The 18637-nt window shown below is 50.5% G+C and overlaps 2 protein-coding genes across 4 annotated transcripts in view; one reads left to right on the forward strand and one right to left on the reverse strand.

Moving 5' to 3' along the window:
* LOC134526902 (keratin, type II cytoskeletal cochleal) overlaps positions 1-18637 on the forward strand; it is a 59986-nt gene that overhangs the window by 17612 nt on the left and 23737 nt on the right. Inside the window, exon 1 of one of the 2 annotated variants that reach the window (XM_063359220.1) lies at positions 2814-2933. The exons of the other annotated variant lie outside the window; for it this stretch is intronic. The gene's annotated coding sequence lies outside the window, so the exon portion shown is untranslated. Of the gene's footprint in view, positions 1-2813; positions 2934-18637 lie in introns of those variants that run through there. 2 annotated transcript variants of the gene reach the window in all.
* Positions 463-16689, reverse strand: KRT80 (keratin 80). Of its 2 annotated transcripts, none has more exons than XM_063359225.1 (9): positions 16287-16689; positions 12499-12713; positions 7232-7292; positions 6130-6225; positions 3797-3961; positions 3155-3280; positions 2839-3059; positions 1943-1998; positions 463-1849 (listed from the first exon to the last, which is right to left on the reverse strand). In XM_063359225.1, exons 1-9 carry the CDS (start codon positions 16611-16613, stop codon positions 1626-1628), a joined length of 1491 nt encoding a protein of 496 aa, XP_063215295.1. In that variant the 5' UTR covers positions 16614-16689; the 3' UTR covers positions 463-1625. The 2 variants fall into 2 exon arrangements, with proteins under 2 accessions (XP_063215295.1, XP_063215294.1); XM_063359224.1 differs by having other exon boundaries at positions 463-1852.

An 18637-nucleotide genomic window follows, 5' to 3' on the forward strand; every position in this document is an offset into this window, starting at 1 on the left:
GGGTCCCAGGTGCAGACATTCTCCTTTGCAGGGGGAATTTAGCAAGGAGGAGCTCTGTGTAGATGAATACAGGGGTGGGAGCGTGGTGGCCAGTGCGATAACTCTTCATCTCCGGAAACATGCTTGAGCTGCTCTGTGATTCAAAGCCCCATGGAAGGCTGGTGGCAGAACAGCGGTGAGCTCCCCAAAGTCTTGGCTGCTGGCTCTGTGTCTGCTCCTCCAGCCCTGCTTACTTTTCCCTGGAGACATGGACCAAACAAGTTACCTGGGAAGCAGTTTTCGGCTTCATTTGGCTGCCAGAGTTTAGCCAGAGCCCTCAGCTGAGACCTGCTGGCAACTGGGGAAGGAATTGCTATTTCAGGTGGGCTGTGGTAAGAAATTTGGAAGAGGAAAAAAAAAAAAAACAACAAAACAACCCGGTGCTTTCCATGTGACACTCAATACTTTATTATATCAGCCATAACCCTGGAGAGCAAGTGTTCTGGGTACACAGACGCTATGGTAGTTGTCTATCCTACAGAAACGTGGAAATACTGCAATGCGCTCAGTGGAAATATGCAAAGAGACTCTGAACAACTCCTCCTGGGAACTCCAAATCTGGGAACTCGAGTAGGGCTGTGTGGCAGTGGCTGAGGCCAGAGCCTGGCCTCGTAAAGGAAAATACTGCAGGGCACTGTCTCTGTTGATTGTGCAAGGGGGCCATGGTAATGCCTGAGCTGAGGCCAGAACATTTCCCCCCACCTTCCTCGCAGGGGGACGTGGCATCTACAGAGTTAGCTCTAGTAGCTGCGGTGTGACGTGGCTGGTGTCGGCCAGGCAAGGTAAAAGCTGCAATGTAAGTTCAATAAATACAAAGACAAGTCCTGCTCGTTGGGCTTATCCCATTTCTAGGGCCTAGAACCATGCGGGGCGGGGGTGTGTGTCTGTAGTGCCTTTAGGTGAGACAGGCGGAGATGCTCTCTGCTAGAGAGATGACTCTGAAAATAAAAGTTTTAGGGAGTTTTAGCTTTAGTCGCATGGGAAGGAATGAGGGGCCACCCAAAAGGCAGTAAAATCAGTTAAAAACTCTGAAGTGGCCAAGGATCCCCCAGTACAGCCAGCATGTTTGTCACCAGGTATGCAAATCCACCTGGCTCGGGTTGTTTACCTGCAGCTCCCCACCAGCTTGGTTGGGAAGCTCAATGAAGCTTCCTTTGAAAGCCACGACAGCGGCCACCTCACAGACACGCACAGAGCAGGGACGGAGCGGGGCGAATGGTTTTGTAATACTGGTAAAATGGCTGGGCTGATGGTTTCTGGCTGCTGTGTTAAAACCTTGTGCAATAACACTTGCCCCTCCTGCCAGGTTTCCTACAGGTAGATCTCAAAGGTTGTGAATGCAAATCCTCTGGGGAAACAGAGCTAGAGAGGAAGATGTCGGTGTGGGTATCTGAATGGGAGAGTCTCTAAATCCCGGGTTGGATTCTGCTCGTAACTGGTAACGGAGATGACTGGGATGTTGTAAAGACAAACTTGAAAGAGACAGCCTGGAGTGGGTCCTCATCCTTTGTCCCTCGGACATTGGCTTGAGTTCAGGAGAAAGTGCTTTGGCCTCATTTGGCTACAGATGCCAACAGGCTTTGTGTTTATGCTGTGGGGCTCTGTTTCTCCAAGTATTCTTCGGTGGGCAGGGAACCGAGCTTTGGCCGGGCACCGCTGCTGAAGGCATCTGCTTCAGGCGTCGCTGAGGTGTCACTGTGGCTTCTAGAGGGCAGCATTTTTGTGCTGCCACCATTTAGCTTCATCTCACCATTGGTGCTGCCTGTTCCTCTTGCAAACAGCTTAGAGTTTCTCAAGGTGCTGGCAGAAACTGCTGGGGTGGAGAGGGGGAATGAAAGGGAGGAGGTTAGAAACATTTCATTCACACTCTGCTTCGCCAAACTGTATGAATAAAACCACTTACGGTGCTTTGGCTTGGAGTGGACGGTGCTGATGACTGTGGGTATTGGTTGCTCCATGCTGTGAATGGAAGGACAGGGAGTGAGGGTGCATATTAATCTCTGCTGTGCCGGACAGATAGAGGGCTGGAGTTCGGCCCATCTAAGCTGGGTTACGTGGGTAGAGCCAAGTGCATGGCTGGGTCATGAAGGCTCAATCAACAGCACGTGGGCAAAGCATTACCTAGAGAAGTGCTGGAATGCTCCAGTCTGGGCAGTCTAAGGAAGACTTCAGAGGAAGAAGCAGGGCCGAACTGTATGGGGGCTGCTGGGATTTGTTCTTTATCAAACCTTCAATACCAGCCTCAAAGCTTGGGGTGTCTCTTTGTTCCCCTAGGTGTTTGGGTGGATCCCAATGAAGTTCAGTTTCATCATGAAGTTCAACAAGGCCAAGCGCAAGGTACTGCATGTGGGTCAGGGCAATCCCAAGCACAAATCAAGGCTGGGTGGAGAACGGATGGAGAGCAGCCCTGAGGAAAAGGACTTGAGGGTGTTGGTGGATAAGAAGCTCAACATGAACCAGCAATGTGCGCTCACAGCCCAGAAACCAACCTCATCCTGGGCTGAATCCCCAGCAGCGTGGCCAGCAGGGGGAGGGGGGGATTCTGCCCCTCTGCTCTGCTCTGTGAGACCCCCCTGCAGTGCTGCCTCCAGCGCTGGGGCACCAACAGCAGGAGGACACGGAGGTGTTGGAGCGGGGCCAGAGGAGGCCCCAGAGATGCTGGGCAGGCTGGAGCCCCTCTGCTGTGGGGACAGGCTGAGAGAGTTGGGGTTGGGGAACTAGACGATCTTTAATGTCCCTTCTGACCCAAACCGTTCTATGATCCCTTCCCCTCTTCAGGCACAAAGAAGCCCAGTTTACCTGCTCTCCTCCCCTTCCATCAGCTTCCTGTAAGTGAGGATTTCCACATCCAGAGCCAGCTTGATGTTCATCAGCTCCTGATACTCTTTCACCAGGTGAGCCATATCCTCCTTGCTCTTCTGGAGAGCTTCTTCTAGCTTGACTAGTTTGGCTTTGGCATCCTTGAGGGCCATCTCGCCATGCTCTCCTGCTTCTTTGATATGCTCCTCTAAGTACAGGCACTGGGGTTGCAAAGGGAAAAGGGTGGTGGAGGCGTTAGCTGTGTGGTAGTTTGAGACCTGTGTGTCAGAGTTTTGTCACCCATCCCAGGACACACCTGGCTCTTCTGGGACACGATGCAGGACCTCAACTTCTGGATCTGTATGTTCAGGTCTGCAATCTCCCGTCGGCTGTCAAGGAGGTGACCCCCGTAGGTGCCTGACTGGGTGTTTCCTTCATTCAGCTGCAGGGGAGGTGGAAGAGTGGGTTATCTGCGTGCCTCCTCTGCTGTGGCAAAGGAATCTGCGAGGATTCCCGCTGCCCTTGAGGGGAAGCACCTAACTGGGGAAAAACAGTGGGGGTGTGGAAGGATTTAGAGCTCACTTTTATACGCTCTTCTGGCTGAAGCTGTGCCAGGTGTAGAGCACACCGTCTCTTGGGGTTAGTCACATTCTTTCCTGCTCTTTTTGGAGGAGCACCAGTGGAAGGTCATTTGCATTTTTAGGTGGCCAAGCTGCCACTGGGAGATGTCTTTGCCTTTCTCCACTGATGGTGTGGAGAGCCTAGAGCAACGAAACTCCTAATTTACAGACCTGAGTGAGGAGGAGTTGATCTGGGTTAGCACCCCATCCCTCCCTCCATTCCTAGGTGTAGTCTGTGCCTTCACATCTTGCTGATTCCTGTAGTTTCTAGACTGATCTCTCTCTTCCGCTTCTTCCCCTGCCTCTCCCCAGTGTAAATCAGATAAAGAGACAAATACCTTTCTCCTGGTGAGTGCTTCAGCCTCCTCCCAGCTCCGAAGAGCCAGGGCTTCGTACTGGGCCCTCACTTCTTCCACAATTCTGCTCAGATCGAGTTTGCATGCGTTGTCAATTCCCAGTACAACAGAAATGTCCTTAATTTCTGTCAGCAGCTCCTCGAGTTCCTGAATAGCAACGATAGAACAGAAATAGGGCAGCGTGAAATGTTCTGCAGGCTGGTGGTGCTCAAAAGGTGTCCTTGCCCAGCTCTCCTTCAGTATCTAGAGAGGCTGTGGCTGCCGCTTCTGTTCTTGTAGTCTGCTTTGTGTCGGCTAAAAGAGGGAAGAAACAGGACCCTTCTCTGAACACGTGCATCGCTAGCAGACCTGTTCCACTCCCCAGAGCTGCTCTCTTACGCTGGGGAGACTCAAGCCAGCGTGGGGGGAGCAGGAACATGCACGCACAAGCTGCGGTATCACTGACTGGGGTATTTTCGCTTGATAAGTGACTCGGTCACAGCTTTAGAAAAGGAGACAAACAATGATGAATGCAGGCTCCCCTCGGTGAACCTAAAAAGGACCCTTAATCCATGGCTGTAAACTGCACTCCTGAGTGGTTTGTATCCAGGCAAGACGCGACTTGATGTTGAGCAGATGGTGTGCGTGTTCGCTTGGCAGCTCCCCCCCAGCCTCAGCCCGCTCCTGCAGGGCTGTCGCTCTTGTAGGCGCCTCTGCAGTTGCGTCTGATTTACACCACTGTTAAAAGGGAGCAGCATACATCTCTCCCCATCGCTTACCTTTCATCCTGATGTTTTTGTTCTTCCCTTTTGTGCTGAGGGCTCTAATCTCTTTGGAGAAGCATTTGTGTACCTTGTTTGCCTTCCCCTGACTGGAGAAACAAAGGGCACCCTGACATGGTGATTCATGAGTAACAGAAAAATACCCCACCACTCTTCCAAAGAGCAGGATTATCAGAGTAGTTTTTCCCACTGGTGTTTAATCCTTGAACCTCTCTGTTAATCTTTGAGCAGGTTCTTAGCTATCTGAGAAAATGCTCGTTTATTGCAAATACTTGAGCATCCTCTGTAAGGAGTGGGGGGGAGAAAACCTGGTGGTTTATTAATGAGGATTGAGGCTGGGATTTTCTTCAGATTCATACCAACATGCTGTGAGCAAAGCTGTCAAGCAAAATTTGCCCTTCCACTGGATATGTATGCCTAGACATTGATGTCAGTCAAATCAACAGGTACAGGCGAGAAAATGACTAACCTGAAAACAAGCTATTGAGAGGAGAGGGCAGAGAGAGAGGCAGGGGGGAATTTCTTTGCATGAAGCACAGGTTAAAAAAAAATGCAGCCTTCTGCCAGGACAGCCAGGTGGGACCTGGAGGAGATCAGCTCGAGAAGGAGATCCTCACAGTTGTATCTGATTTCCAGCTACCCCTGTGGATTGCTTTGCACCAGGAATAATTTTATAATTTTAGAGAAAGTAAGGCTTCACGGTTAGTTGCAGGCAGGGTAGATATTCTAACGTAGTACTGATATTGTGCAGGTCCTTCTGTCTCTCTGTGCCTCAGTTTCCCCATAAGGGGTGATAACATTCCTCTGTCAAGCATTTTAATTGTTTGTATTGGTGGAATTTAGACAAATCATTAGTATTCCCAAAACACTGTCGAGCTTGCTTGGTAACATTTTACAGGCTCTGAGTAAGTGGCTGCAATCGCTTCCCACTGTTTGAGTGGATACGGGCACCCTGCAGCCTTCGGGTTTCTCTGAAGGGCTCCAGACTCTGTATCCTTCCTGCCCCCGGTGAAGTCATTCCTGACTGCGCACTTATTGTTTAAGTGGAAATGGACTATGGTGGATTGTGCTAAAAAGCGCCTAGCACCTCACCCGGGTTCACCAGGGCTTGTCCTGTTTTGTTGTGAGCCATTCCTCTGAATCTGAGCAGCATAGTGTTCAGCTCGTGCCTGACCTGGGGTCTCAAGGCAAAGGCTTGGAGCTGAGCCCAAGCTCAGGCAGGTCGGGAGTGAGATGGGGGTTCCTGAGGGGAGACCTCTGGGGCAGCCTCCCTGCAGTAGCTGTGGGGCAGGCGAAACATCCCGATCAAATTTAAAATGGAGCTGGTTTAGTTAAGGGAAGGGGATTAGCTCATGAGACCCTGCCTTCAGCCCTCTAATAGTTGTCTGTAACACCATGCGACTCCCCTGGACAAGCTCTCATTTTGGTGTAAAACCAGAACAATGCCCTCTCTGTAGTGGAACTGTCCACCAAAATCCCACTTTTTTTTTTTTTTTTTTTTTTCCACGGCAGCTTGTATGTGTGCCAGGGCTGCTCTCCCGATTGCATTTTTACCTGCTCGTAAATGGTTTTCTTCAACTCCATCAGCTCTCGGAGCCCGTTGAGTTTTACCTCCAGCTCAGTTCTGTGCAAGGAGCTCACATCTAAATCCTACAGGAGAGGGAAAGTGTGTTAATCAACAGTTTGTCTCTGAGTTTGTAGCAAGAAGTTTTCTCCCACTGCCACCTCTCCCCCAGCCAGCGCCCTGCTTGCTATTTATTGGCAAGTACTCGTGAAACAAGTAGAGAGGCTCCTTTGTGGACCTTTTTCCTCTGCAGTTCTTTTTTGTGTGAGTGCTTTGGTGGAAGTCTCAAACGAGGTAGGGTGGAGAAGGAAACGGGCAGAGCTGATCCATACCCACTCATCTTTTGTTCACCACAAAAAGCACGGGTTATTGAAAACTCTGATGCCATCCACAAAAGTCACCAGAACTGCCCTTACTGGCTGATGACTGTTGGGGAAAACATGCAATTAGCCATAATGATCGTTTGCGGAGAACGTTTCCTCTGTCTAATAACACCCTGCATTCCTGCACCTTGGATTATTTAATTTTTTTTGATGTAAGGGCTGTGCATAAAGCCTCCTCTTTCAGCTGATACTCAAATGCAGCTACTTCTGGGGCAGGATGTTTAAACAGGGTGTGGCTACAGGAAACAAAAGCAAACACATTTATCAATTTGCAGCCTTTCCCAACCCATGATGTCATTCTGAGAGGAAACAGGCCAGGGAGCAGGGGTGTTGCCTCGGGGGGTCCTGGGGTGCGGACCCCACCAGGCAGGGCTGGCCAGTGCCACTGCAGTGGGGGTGGGTGCAGGCACGGTCTGACCCCCAGGCGCCTCCACCGAGAGCTGCAGGGCTCTTCTGGACCCACAGCTGGCCCAGATTCACTTGTACTTTTCCTGTAGAAATGGTGACCGTGGTCTCCACTCTGCTGTCTTTCTCAAGACCTTATTACCCCACAAACATCTGTGGTGCAAGGACTCTGGCCAGAGCTAGCTCTTGGCTGAGCCTGGACCATCTTGCCTCTCCAGCAAGAGAAGGGCAAGATGTGTGACTCTTGTGACTGCCCAGAGCTGGTGTAGAGCCCGTCCAGATGAAAAGCTTCTCTTGCCTTTACCTTTTTGAGCTCCGTGAAGGTGTATTCCATGCCACTACAGAGGCGAATTTCGTCCTCGTATCTAAGGAGAGTGAAAAAAGCAGTAAGAAATTGCACATGGTGAAAGACTCTGGATACTTAAGGTTGTCTTGCTGGCCCTAAAAGTGTTGATATCAAAGCTTTCTGCTTTTACTATGGTGTCCTACCTCCTTGGCGTACCTTAGGCAGCAAGGAGAGATATCTCTCAGGTGTGGGCATCTTGGACAAGAGAGAGGATAACAAGCTGCCACATGCCAGCTGCTTTGTAGTAACACCATGAGCACTTTAAGTCTGAAGAGCCCCAGAGCAGAGAGGAGGTAGCTTTAATTCTGATTTAATTTGAGGGCTAAGCAACCTCATGTTACCTCCCATTTGCCACAGAAAGAGAGTAGGCTTGGAGAAGTGGGGTGTGGTGAGTTATTCTCTGTGAAACCCACATGCCCAAAGACTCCTAAACTTTCACCCTAAGCCTTCCTCTTCTGTTTCTTTCAGGTATCCTTGGCATTTAATTTCCAGAGCCTGGGAGTCTTGTCCAAGACTCCTGGACCCATGTCATAGCGTGATGGTGTTCTAGTGCAGTTTGTCAAGTACCACAGGACCTGGCAAAGTAATTTGGGGAGAACAGTGCCCCCGCAGAGCAGAAGGTAACGAAAAGCAGATGGGATCGGGTGGAGTCCTAATGGCTACGTGTCCAGCAGAGGAACCAGCCCCGCAGGCCTTTAGAAACAGGTTTGATAAGGCAGGACCAGGATAGCAAAGACTGAGTCCAGGGGCAAATGCATTTCTTTGCCTGCAGCAAACGCGAGGGGGTAGCTTAGGGAATACACCAGCCCTTGCTGGCTCCTGGGATGAGCATGCGGCTAGTTCTGAGGCTGCTAAAAGCAGGTATTTGAGCAGGAAGCCACAGGGTCTCTTTTGGTGCTGGTGTGTGACCAGCAGCAGCTGGTTCGTTTGCCACGCGGGAGTGTTACGTGATGGGCGTTTGGGATCTCCCGGGGTGCTGCTGGACACGCTTTGGGAGCGTTGGCTCTCCTGCTGCGAGCAGAGCAGGCTGCGCTCTCAGGGAGGTCGTGGCTTCCCTGCTCTTCTGCGATACCTCGGGCCCCTCTTATCCTAATGTGCACAGAGGCGCTTCCAGGCTGTGAATGAAACCTTTCAGTGCTACTTACAGATGTCACCAAATTGATACAGGGAAGGCTGAGACCTTTGGGAATGAAGTAAAATGGCATGTCCTAATAGTGATGATGATAAAATCGGGCATGACAGCCATACTCTGTTGGTTGGTGGTTTGGTTACTCTCGAGAGCCCTCCCCGCTGTTGTACAAACCTTTAGGAGAAAGCAGAGCTGTGCCTAGGAGTGGAAAGAGGAGAAGGAATTGGGAATGCAGCACAGAGGATCACGTTGCAGGGCAAGGGGGTAAGTCATGCTCAGGGGCTGACCTGAAATATCAAAACCAGCTCCCTGGAGCTGTTGCTTCCTCGGCAGAGGGAACTGTGAGGGCAGGGAGGGGATCTGACAGTCACAGTTAGGGGCTTCTAAGGTTCTTGAGTACCCCCATGGTGTTAAACTCGCCCTCTCCTTGCCTGCTCTTATAAGGCCAGGTGGCATGGCTAACGAGATTTACCTGTCTGGTTTCTCTGCTCTTTAGCTGGAATGTTAGCCATGCTGCCAGGAACTATGTACTGAGCTTAATTACAGCCTGCCACTCTTCCTTCATCCTCACTGCATCTCAGCCCAATCCCAGTCTGTCCCAGCCTGCCGAAGCAGCTTCACACATTGCCGGGCGCTGACATAATCTTGCATATTGAACAAACAACGCTCCTGACTGAAAGAGAGCAAGCCGAGCCAGCCAAACGTGCTCACCACACGGCTCCGGAGGGACCTGGTGGCTGGGAGATGACTCACATGGGGATGGAGCATTCCACAAACACATTACAGCATTTATCTCCTTAGAGATAATCCTCAAGCAGTCGTGCGTTAAGGAGTAAATCCATCCCATCTCGATTCATGCACTTAAGACACACTTGAGACAGGTGTCTGGTCGCCTTGGGCTCCTTCCATAGGCACTGAAGTAAAATCAGAGGTGAACCAAATCTCAGGCAGGCTACGTTCCTCTCTTGATCTGCCTTCCAAGATTACTTTAGGGTGAAGATCTAGTGGTGGGATGGACTTGAGCCTGGTGGCATGGAATTAAGTCACCTTTCCTCTTGTGGAGCAAGGAAATGGGGTGGGAAGCAACTGAAAACCAACTGCAGAGGCTGAGGGTAGAGGGGTGTTGACTGTCTAGTCTTCAGGGGGCAAGATTTGGCTAACGCAATCCTTGGATCTCAGAAATGGATCCTCTAAAGGAGAATATTTTCCTTCAGCATCTCCCCAGCGCCACACCAGAGTAGGTCAGCACATGCAAAAATTCCCTGCCTTCCCATTCAAATGGGTCTTTGCATGTGCAAATTGTCTCTGTGGAGAGCTGAAGCAAACACCTGTGCAGATGTGCACCTCTGGGCAGTCATCCTTATTCAGGTATGTTTTGGTATTTGATTTTTAGCTTGACTTCCTAAAGAAGAAGAGTTTGAGATCCTGTGCCAGCCTCCAGCCTGCTTCCCTGTCCCCTCTCCATTCTCTCTGTTTGGAATTGCTGGGCAGTGGCAATCTAGTTTGAGAAGGAGGTGCAAGTGCAATGGTTTTCGGAGAGCAGTCCCTGGATAGAGAAAACAGGTGAATTAGGGCCTTGCAGAGGGGCACCGAGAGGCGGGTTTCCCAGCTGAAGTGATCTGTAGGGCAGCAGCCTGCCTGGGTGGTCACCGTGCGCATGGCGTGTTTCGTCTGGAATGCCGCAGCTTGGATGAGAGCATAACCAGTTCAATTTGCCAGTGAAGTTATTAGCTTTTCCTCCCCCCAAAAAATTCCCTTGGGAAAAGAAACCTCCAGAGGAGTTGGAAGCCTCCAAAATTTGCATGGTTTAGGCAGACCATTTGCTCCAAAAAACCAGCTGTGCTGAGGCCGCCTTCTCGAAGGCGGTGTGCAGGACTCGACAGAGCCAGCGTGGGTTAGGATGGGGTTGGATTGCTGCCTGGAGAAGGCTCAGCAGAAGCAGCAGTTCTCTCCCCATGAATCACTAACTGCTGGGAACAGCAAGGTGGATTGTCACTGTCACAGAAATGCACCTGCTCTGGCTTTGGGTGTTAACAGCACCCAATGACAGGGTGGGTTTTGCCTGTTCGCTGCGTAGGTCACCCCTGGCAGGGCTTGTGCCTTGCAGCTTGCAAACGGGAGAAAGTGGGAGAGGACGGCTCCGCAAATGAAGGCGCAGTGGTCTGGGAGCAGTGTCATTTCTGAAGGCCGCTTTCCCATGGCTGTCTAGTCCCACAAAGCAGGAACTCTTCTCAAGACCCATAGTCGGGCTGGTCGTAAGCTGGTGCTCACTGTGGATTCTCCACTGCCTAATACTGCCCGTGGGCACACGCTGCGTCCTTATGCTCTGTGCGTGCTGGGTGTAGGTGCCTCCTGTCCCTCTAGTCAGTCTCTTTTTTTAATTTTGAGGGCTGTAGCGTCCCTGTCATGTCTATCCTGTTATCCAACTAGGTAGTAACTGTCCAAGAAAATCAAAAGGTAGGGGGAAACACAGAGCCTGTTTGTGTGAGCACTTCGATCATTCAGAAATCAGGCTGGGGAAAAAAAAAAGAGAACTGCCAGGTGTAGGCAATTAATGAGGCAATTACTGAGTACAAATATGAGTACGAACTGTGAGAGCAGATATGGGTGACTGATCTGACATTCTCCACCAGCACAACCCTTTTCCTGTCTGGGTTTTCCTGACACTCAGGGAATAACCGAGAACGGCCACGGAGCAGATATTTCCTCAGAAAGATATTGCTGCAAGGAAGATCAAGTGCTCCAGAGAGGGATGAAGATCTTAATCTTTTTAGGGCAGGGAGTAAAAGGCACAATCCATACCATGGCTTTGATCCGAGCCCAGGGTTGCTACCTGGCAGCAAAGCAAGCATCAGTGAGCCCAAGCCTTGTAGCAAAACCAACATCCAAATAAACAAACATCCAAAACCATCCAATATCCAAAAAACAGACACCCACCACAAAGAATTTAGGGATTTCTAGGCACCTGGGTGTCAGTCCTTCACTTCTTGAAGGATGCCAAGCGTAATGATTTCAGCATAAGGTCAAGAACCAAACTCCTAGCTCCTGTTCCTGCTCTGCCACCAGCTTGCTCTGTGAGCTTGAGCAAGACATCGAACTGCTGCGTGTCCGTTAGTGTCTGTGAAGTGGAGGTATCGGTCCTTCCCCTGATTTGCAGATACATTGTCTGGTTTAACCGAAGTCTGCAAAGAGCTTCAGGATCTCTGGGCTACGTTCTCTGGAGGGGACACCATTGTTATTTATGCGTCGGTTCGTACATCAGGAACAGGTCTGGGCTGTCCCTCCAGTGCTGTCTCTCAGTCCCTTGGCACCCCTGGTCTGTTTTGACAGTGCCCATACGTGACTCTCTGCTGCAAATCAGCATGGAAGACTCCAGAGATCTCGTGTAGGCAGATGGGTGTAACTGTAGGGGAAAGTATCTAATTGTGGATTCACCTGTGGTATGCAAATGACCCCGATAATAAGAAAAGCATTGTCTTCTTGGATGAGCTATGGCACATCTCAACTGCTCTTATCTGAAGATCTCAGAGCTCTTGGCAAAAGCAGCGATAAGCACGTGGCAGCTGGTCCTCCCTTAAACTTGCAGCTGCCTCAGTATTTTCTGTCAAGACATTTTCTGGGCAAAAGTCTGACTTTTTGGTCAAAGCAGAATTTCGCATTAAATGCTGTGGGGTGAAGAGGGAAAGGAAAGGGGTGTTTATGGACCCAGGCTGCTTGGTATGAGCAAAGTGGTTTGGGGAGAAAGTTCTGGCTCGTGATAATGGTGCGGAGAATAAATATTTCTCCATTTCAGTGGCTGTCATTCCCGATAATACTGTTCCCTAGAGCTCTCCTCTGGCCGGAGCATTGCGCGGATGCCCTGCACTCTGTGGTATTTTGCTTTCTATGGATTTCCTTTCATCTCTAGTTAATCAGGAGGAGGCTAAGATGCTAACTTCTCAAATACACGGTTCTGCGCGCACCAAAGTAGGAATTTCTTCCTGGGAATAAGAGGCTGCCCGTGTTAAGTCAATCCCAGGCTATTCGTGTGCACAGCTGAACCGACACCTTTGAAACACATCCCCCCTTGTAATATCCAGGCAGGCTAGACACCTACTTGCTTCGGAAGTCATCCATGGTGCTCAGGACCTTTGTCAGCTCCAGCTCAAGATTTTCCTGCTCGTAGTTGAGCGCCTTCATCTCTTGATTCATTTTGCTCATGTACTGATCGTAGATGGCCTTGATGTCTGACTCGGAGTGGGAATTGTCTTGATCCTTCAGGAAGTTCCACCTTGTCGTCAGGACCTTGTTCTGTTGCTCCAAGCACTGAACCTGCAGAAGATGTTTCGGAGACATTAGTAACACTGAGAGCTACAAGCAAAGCTGGCTGCTCCTGGCAGGGCAGGAGACATTGACCTGGAGACCGTCAGAGTAGTGAGAAGCTGCTGGAATCAGCAGAGATCTCCGGGTTCCAGGTGAGAATGAGAAATCCCTTAAAGATCAGGCCTGAGGATGGAGGGTTATAGTGACTTTTAGAGGCTTCCCACATTGCCTACTTATTAATTTCTTGATAGAATGTGTTCACATCAAAATGAATGAGCATCTCTTGTCAAGTCACTGAAAAACAAGAACTATTCAATGCTGGTCCTCTTTGCCTCCGAACGTATTGAAGCAGAGGCTGAAAGTCCAGCACAGGCCACGCGCGTATGTCCAGGGTGAATGGGAGTCTGAGTTACTACCTTGGAGTGGCACAAACAAAGGTAACTCCTCTCAAATCTGTAGGATTACACCATGGTGAAGTTTAGGGAATGAATCAGAGTCCTGGTTTGTATTGCAAAGCAACATAGACAAGGCCTATGGGAACTCTAGAGAATAAGCAAAATAATTACAGACTCCACGTGAGGTCTATGTGTGTTTGTGCCTGTCTGCTCGAGAGGATACGCTGCATTTTCATCCACCCACTGTCTGATGAATCTGGCACTCTTCTTTCCTAATATTCACAATCTTAACAGTAATGCTCAGTGTTTAACAGTTTTCATCTTCAAAGCTCTCGGCTAACTTCAATTAATTATCTAATTGCTACCTCCTCTCTCTCTTATTGCATTGTGAACAAAACCAGACTCCTTCAGTCACGTTTTGGCTGGTGATTTGCGAGTTGCCTCCAACAGCGTCCTCCGCTCTGTCACCAAGGTGACTCAGCGCTGATACCGTGCCCTGGGTGGCGTGAGCAGTGGGGTGCAGGTGCCATCAGGCCTTGACCTTCTGCTTGCCCTTCAGCTTTGACTTTTTCTTTAGTTTTCTGTGGCCCCAGTCAGCATCAGTGCGTTGAGCAGAGAGAGCTCCGGGCTGCTGAGCGCTGCACAGATGCACATGGTGAGAGACTGCATCTTTTGGGGAAAGAGCTCTGTCTGAGCAGAGAAAGGCAGCAACAGAGCGCAGCCAAGCAAAGCAAAACCACTCAGATGCTCACTCGGTTTTCAGCAGGAGTGCAAGCGTTGGGACCTTCCAGGTCTCACCGTTAGGGACCTAATCCTTTCTTCCTGATATCGTAACGCACGGCCGTAGACATCCCATCAGTAGTCGAGTCTGCTGACTGGCTGCTTTGTCCTGGCACAAAACCGGAGTGGCACACTGCGTGTGTGAGGCTGAGAACCAGAGGATGCTCCTGCAGCAGAGCCAGAAAGGGACGTTGCAAGTGGCACAAGTCAGTAGCCTCCGGGGCTACCAGGAGCCAGTTTGCTCCCTCCATCTGAGGCATCTCAGGGATTGTGATAGAGCATCCCTCAGTGGGGCTGGGATCAACCTGTGGGATAGGCTGTAGGGAACAGCCTCTCATTTTAAGCAGCTTCCCCGTTTGCTGCTGGGACGGTAAATGACTGAACGCGTTGGCTGCTGTTCTAAGTCCATCTTTGATCCTCAGATCAAGTCTCAGTTCCTGACCTCACTCCTAATCCTTGGTTGCTTTTCTTTTTCCCCTCACTAACTCTTCTGTTTCTTTCCTGTTCCCAAACCATACCCATGCACTGGGCTGAACCGCTTAGATCTTGGCTTCTCATACAGCATCCCTCGTAGCAGAAATTCTTCCTTGCAAAGTCTTTTAACGAGAGTTTTGCAGCAGAAGGATCACCCAGACGTGGCCACGTTTCCTGGAAAATCATGCCTGAACACAGAAGCGACTAAAACTTTGTCCTCAGAGGTCTCTACTCTGTGCTGCTGAGGCTAAAGGTAGAGCGTCAAACAGGGTCTCCATCACTTGGCTGTTCCCTGTCTTCCACCTGGACATATCTGGATGGAAAATAAACGCTAGCAGTTCTGGAACAGCCTGCTGGAAAATCATCATCAGCAACTCCTAAAGCTAGTGTGGTCAATTATCTGAGGAATGAGCCGCTCAGGCTTGAGACCATCTGAATTCCTGATTAAAAAGACAAGTTCTCTTTGACAAGGAAGTGTCATTACCTTCCTCTGGAATGAGGGCCTGAGGCAGATGGCTGAAGTTTGCCACTTGATGTACCACTTGAAGTTACAGCCTTCAAAGCTAAATGCATGAGCTGACAGCACTGAAGTCAAAGCCACTCAGCTAAGGTGGGGTGTTTGTATCTTCTGTCCATCAACTGGGCCCCATAAAGCACCCTTATCAGCAGGCCACCAGATTGGGTGTATTGGGAAACCTGGAGGCTCGCTTACTCCTTCCATCGCTGTTTGCACGGAACAGGCTGGTGCCCGAGGTCTGGCTCACCTACACGTTGTCACTGTGTGGTCTTGTCCCATCTCCCCTACCCCCATCCTTTCTGCTGAGGTCTGGTTTCTGAGCAGCGCTGACATCTGTGCAAACCCTGACCTCTCCGTCTGGCTAGTCAAAGGACCAGTCCCACAGCACCTGCGACACAACCCACCTGGGTGATTTCCAAACCTGGGGTTCTCCAAATTCTCATGGCTGAGATCTGTGCTTGGAAAAGCCCAGCCGTGAAGGCGGCCGTGTCCCTCCGGCTGGGGTGAGCCCCCGGTGCTGCTGCACTCCCGTTTGCACACGTAGGTGTGGTTGGTTCACAACTGTTCAGTTTGGATAGGTGCTATGGGAGATGGTTCCCCCACCCTTCTCCTTCCCAGAGTAAATTCAGGTCCTCTTAGAGGTAGAGTTGAAACAACAACAACAAAAAAATCCCAAGCCATAGTAGCTTGGCATCGAGTGCCTGCATTGTAGAGCGCAGTGAAGCAATCCTCCTGGGAGATTACCATCTGTTTACAGAGCACCGGGGCTTTGCAGAAACCTGCCTCGGCTAGATGAGTTGTTTTCCTTTGAGAAAACCTTCTGCCTTCTCATGGATCTTAAGAGATGAAAGCGACGCTTTCTTGGCTAAGGACACAACCCCTCACAATAAAAACCACAGAGGAGGGAGGTGGGTGGGGGGTCTCCCTTGCCCACCGCATTGCTGTGGAGGTGAGTTTCCAGCTCCCTGTAGCAGCTGGCGAAGAATCGGAGCTGCTGCCCTAATCAGCGTCACTGCCCGTGGCTGTTTGTCCACCACGGGAGCCGAGGCCTGCTCTGTCCGGCACTGTGCCTCTGTGTCCCTGCCGTTGCTGCTCAGGCAGGGCAGGGTCCCCGAGGGCAGAGCGCTTGTCCCCCCCAGGGACCCATGGGGTGACAGGCGCGGCAGAGGGGATGCACGGGCTGCCTGGTGCTGCTGACCACGGATGCGGCCCAGCTTCACCTAGAGGTGATGCTAGCCCTTGTTAAAACAGATAGCACTGAAGGAATAACTAATTGGGTAATTAGCCTAATATTCAGAGCCTGGCCACAGTTAGCTGAAGGCCTTGATAAGTCTCCTGAGAGACTGGTTAGTGTCTGCTTCCCCACCACCATCCTTGTCCCCATGCTGCACCGTGGTCTTCAGTAGCCCACCTTACCTTCTCAATTAGGGTCACAAACTGGTTGTTGAGCAGCTTGATGTCCTCCTTCTCCTGCTGCCGCATGGCTTGGAAGTCGGGGTCGATATCGAGGTGCACGGGGGCCAGGAGTCTCCCGTCGATGGAGAAGGAAGGGTAAGAGGAGCATCGGTATCCACCATCTCCGTGGAGGCTGAGCGAGCTGTAGCCATTGCTGGCCACCTCGCTGGGACTGCAGCGGCCCAGGCAGTCCGGGGATGTGCTGGCGGCTTTTCCTCTGCTCATCTTCCCTGACACCTCCCAGGAGGAGAGGGAGCCACTGGTGAAGGCTTTGCAAGGGTTAGTCATGCTCGGCTTGTGGCTGTGCAGCTCGAGGGAGGGGAAGGGAGGGAAAGGGAGAGGAAAAAAAAGAGATGAAGTTTTCTTGCTGCTGCTGCCTCAAAGGGAAGGAGAGTAGTGGCACGCTGAGGAGGTTGGTCGGCTTAATTCCTGTCTCCTCAGCTCGTGGGTTGGCTAATGAATTACAAGCACCTGTTCTCCTATGTTCATTAAACGGAGGAGGGTGTAACCGTTGATGTAATCCAGATCAACCTGTTGGCTTTTTATTTTTTTTTTCCCTCCTCTCTCTGTACCCTCCTTTTTTCAGGAGCTTGTTTGTGTGGTGAGGGCATAGGCACTTGCAGCAAAAACAAATCACTCACAGGTAATTCGCTGGGCCCCGAGCGGCTGCTTTCCTCATCCTTAAATGGTGAAGAAAGCAATCAAAGGTGCTGGGCTCGGGGAGGACGGCTCTGAGCACGGCTGCTGCGCTAGTGCTTGGCTCACGGAGCCTGGGTTCAGCCCCTGGCTGGTTTCCAGCCAAAATCTGCAGGAAGAAATTGTGATTTTTTTTTTATTATTTTTTTTTTTTTTTGTAGGGGAGTGTTTAAAGTCTTAAAGAAAGAGTCTGAATTGGCTACGGGTAGGAGTTTGGTGGCACATCTCAAGCTCGTGGTGACCAGAGGTGCTCCCTGTCTTCCTTTGACCACAGAAGTGCATCACGGAAGCTTCTGCTGCTCCGCGTGTTTTAGGGACGATAGGCCTGGTTCTGAGACCCTTGGGTGTGGGGTCCATGAGTCCTGAGGTTGTTCGGTTGTCTGGTCTGGCAGCAATGGAGACCTTCAAAACCTCTAGACATGGAGCTGGATCTCAGAAGTGCCCAAGTCCATCATTGGTTGCTGCTCTCCTGCTCCTTGAAAGCCCTTTAAAAGCTGGCACTGGAGACACCAAAACCAACTGTCTTTTAATGAGTTCTTGGCTGCTGAGCTGGCACGCCCTTAAATACCTGTTTGGACCGAGGTGTACACCAGTGTTGGACGTGGCTTTCTTGAAAGCATTTTCCTGCTTTAACTGAGTTTCGCACGTGAAAAATCAGGACAGGAGAGCACCCATTTCTGCCTCTTTTGTGTACTGCATTGCAGTGTTCTCAGGAAAGGGGATGGTCTTCTCAGGCCAAAATTGAGAATTTCCATTTTTTTGGAAAGCTGCTGTTTTACAGCCTGGTTCTGCCCTATGTTGGAAGACAAGCTGGGAATTTCCCTGCCAAGTAAAGTGAAAGAAAGTTTGGATCTGTCGCAGACCTGCTTCAACAAGAAATGCATCTGATGTTGTAGTAGTTTCTATTTTAAGGACTTCAGAAGAAAGATGGCCCCTTGCAGTAGGGTTAACCTTTTCTTTCACTATTTTGCCAAGACAAGTGTGCTTTCACATGACATGCCCATCTTACCAAAGCACCCTTTCCAGGGAAAACGTTTCCCTTGATGATCCGTTTGAATACCAAGTCCCTCACTCAGCGGATCCTTGTTGGGACTTTTCAGTGAGCGGTTTATTTTAAGGATTAAAACAAAATTTATGGACGGGAGATGACAGAGCTCATGGCTCTTGCGAGGTGAGGTGAGATTATCTGTCTCATCGTGGGCTGCTCGTTTGTGGCTTTGCGGTTGCCGGCACATCAGTGTTCCTGATTAGCATCAGGTCATGGGGTCACCTGGCAGGTTTTTTGCTTCATCTGGTGCTGAGGGCAGTTGTGATGGCTCCCTGGGAATGAGCCCTCTGAGGGAAGGAGATAGAGGGGAAATTAAGCTGGGTCGGTTTAATAGCGGCTGGGAGCAGTGTTCTGCACTGGCATGTTGCACGATGGTGTTTTGCAAGATCCCAGGAAGCAAAGAAACTGCTGCAGAGAAAGCAGTGCTGGTCATCGCATCGCAACCACATCTGCCCAGGCATCAATGTCTATTCCTTTCTCCTCTAAGTATCAATTCTTTTCTTTTCTCTTTTTTTTTTTTTTCTTGAAATTAAATTTCTAGCACTGGATCCAGCCTGGGAGGATGTCC

Source organism: Chroicocephalus ridibundus, chromosome 24 (assembly GCF_963924245.1).
Source record: "Chroicocephalus ridibundus chromosome 24, bChrRid1.1, whole genome shotgun sequence".
Classification (NCBI taxonomy): Eukaryota; Metazoa; Chordata; class Aves; order Charadriiformes; family Laridae; genus Chroicocephalus; species Chroicocephalus ridibundus.

Coding starts and splice junctions, on each gene's coding strand:
- KRT80 (XM_063359224.1), bottom strand. CDS start 16,613: ATGACTAACCCTTGCAAAGCCTTCACCAGTGGCTCCCTCTCCTCCTGG. Junction 12,714..16,286: donor TTGTGACCCTAATTGAGAAG/GTAAGGTGGGCT, acceptor CATCTTCTGCAG/GTTCAGTGCTTGGAGCAACA. Junction 3,281..3,796: donor AAGCACTCACCAGGAGAAAG/GTATTTGTCTCT, acceptor CCTCCCCTGCAG/CTGAATGAAGGAAACACCCA.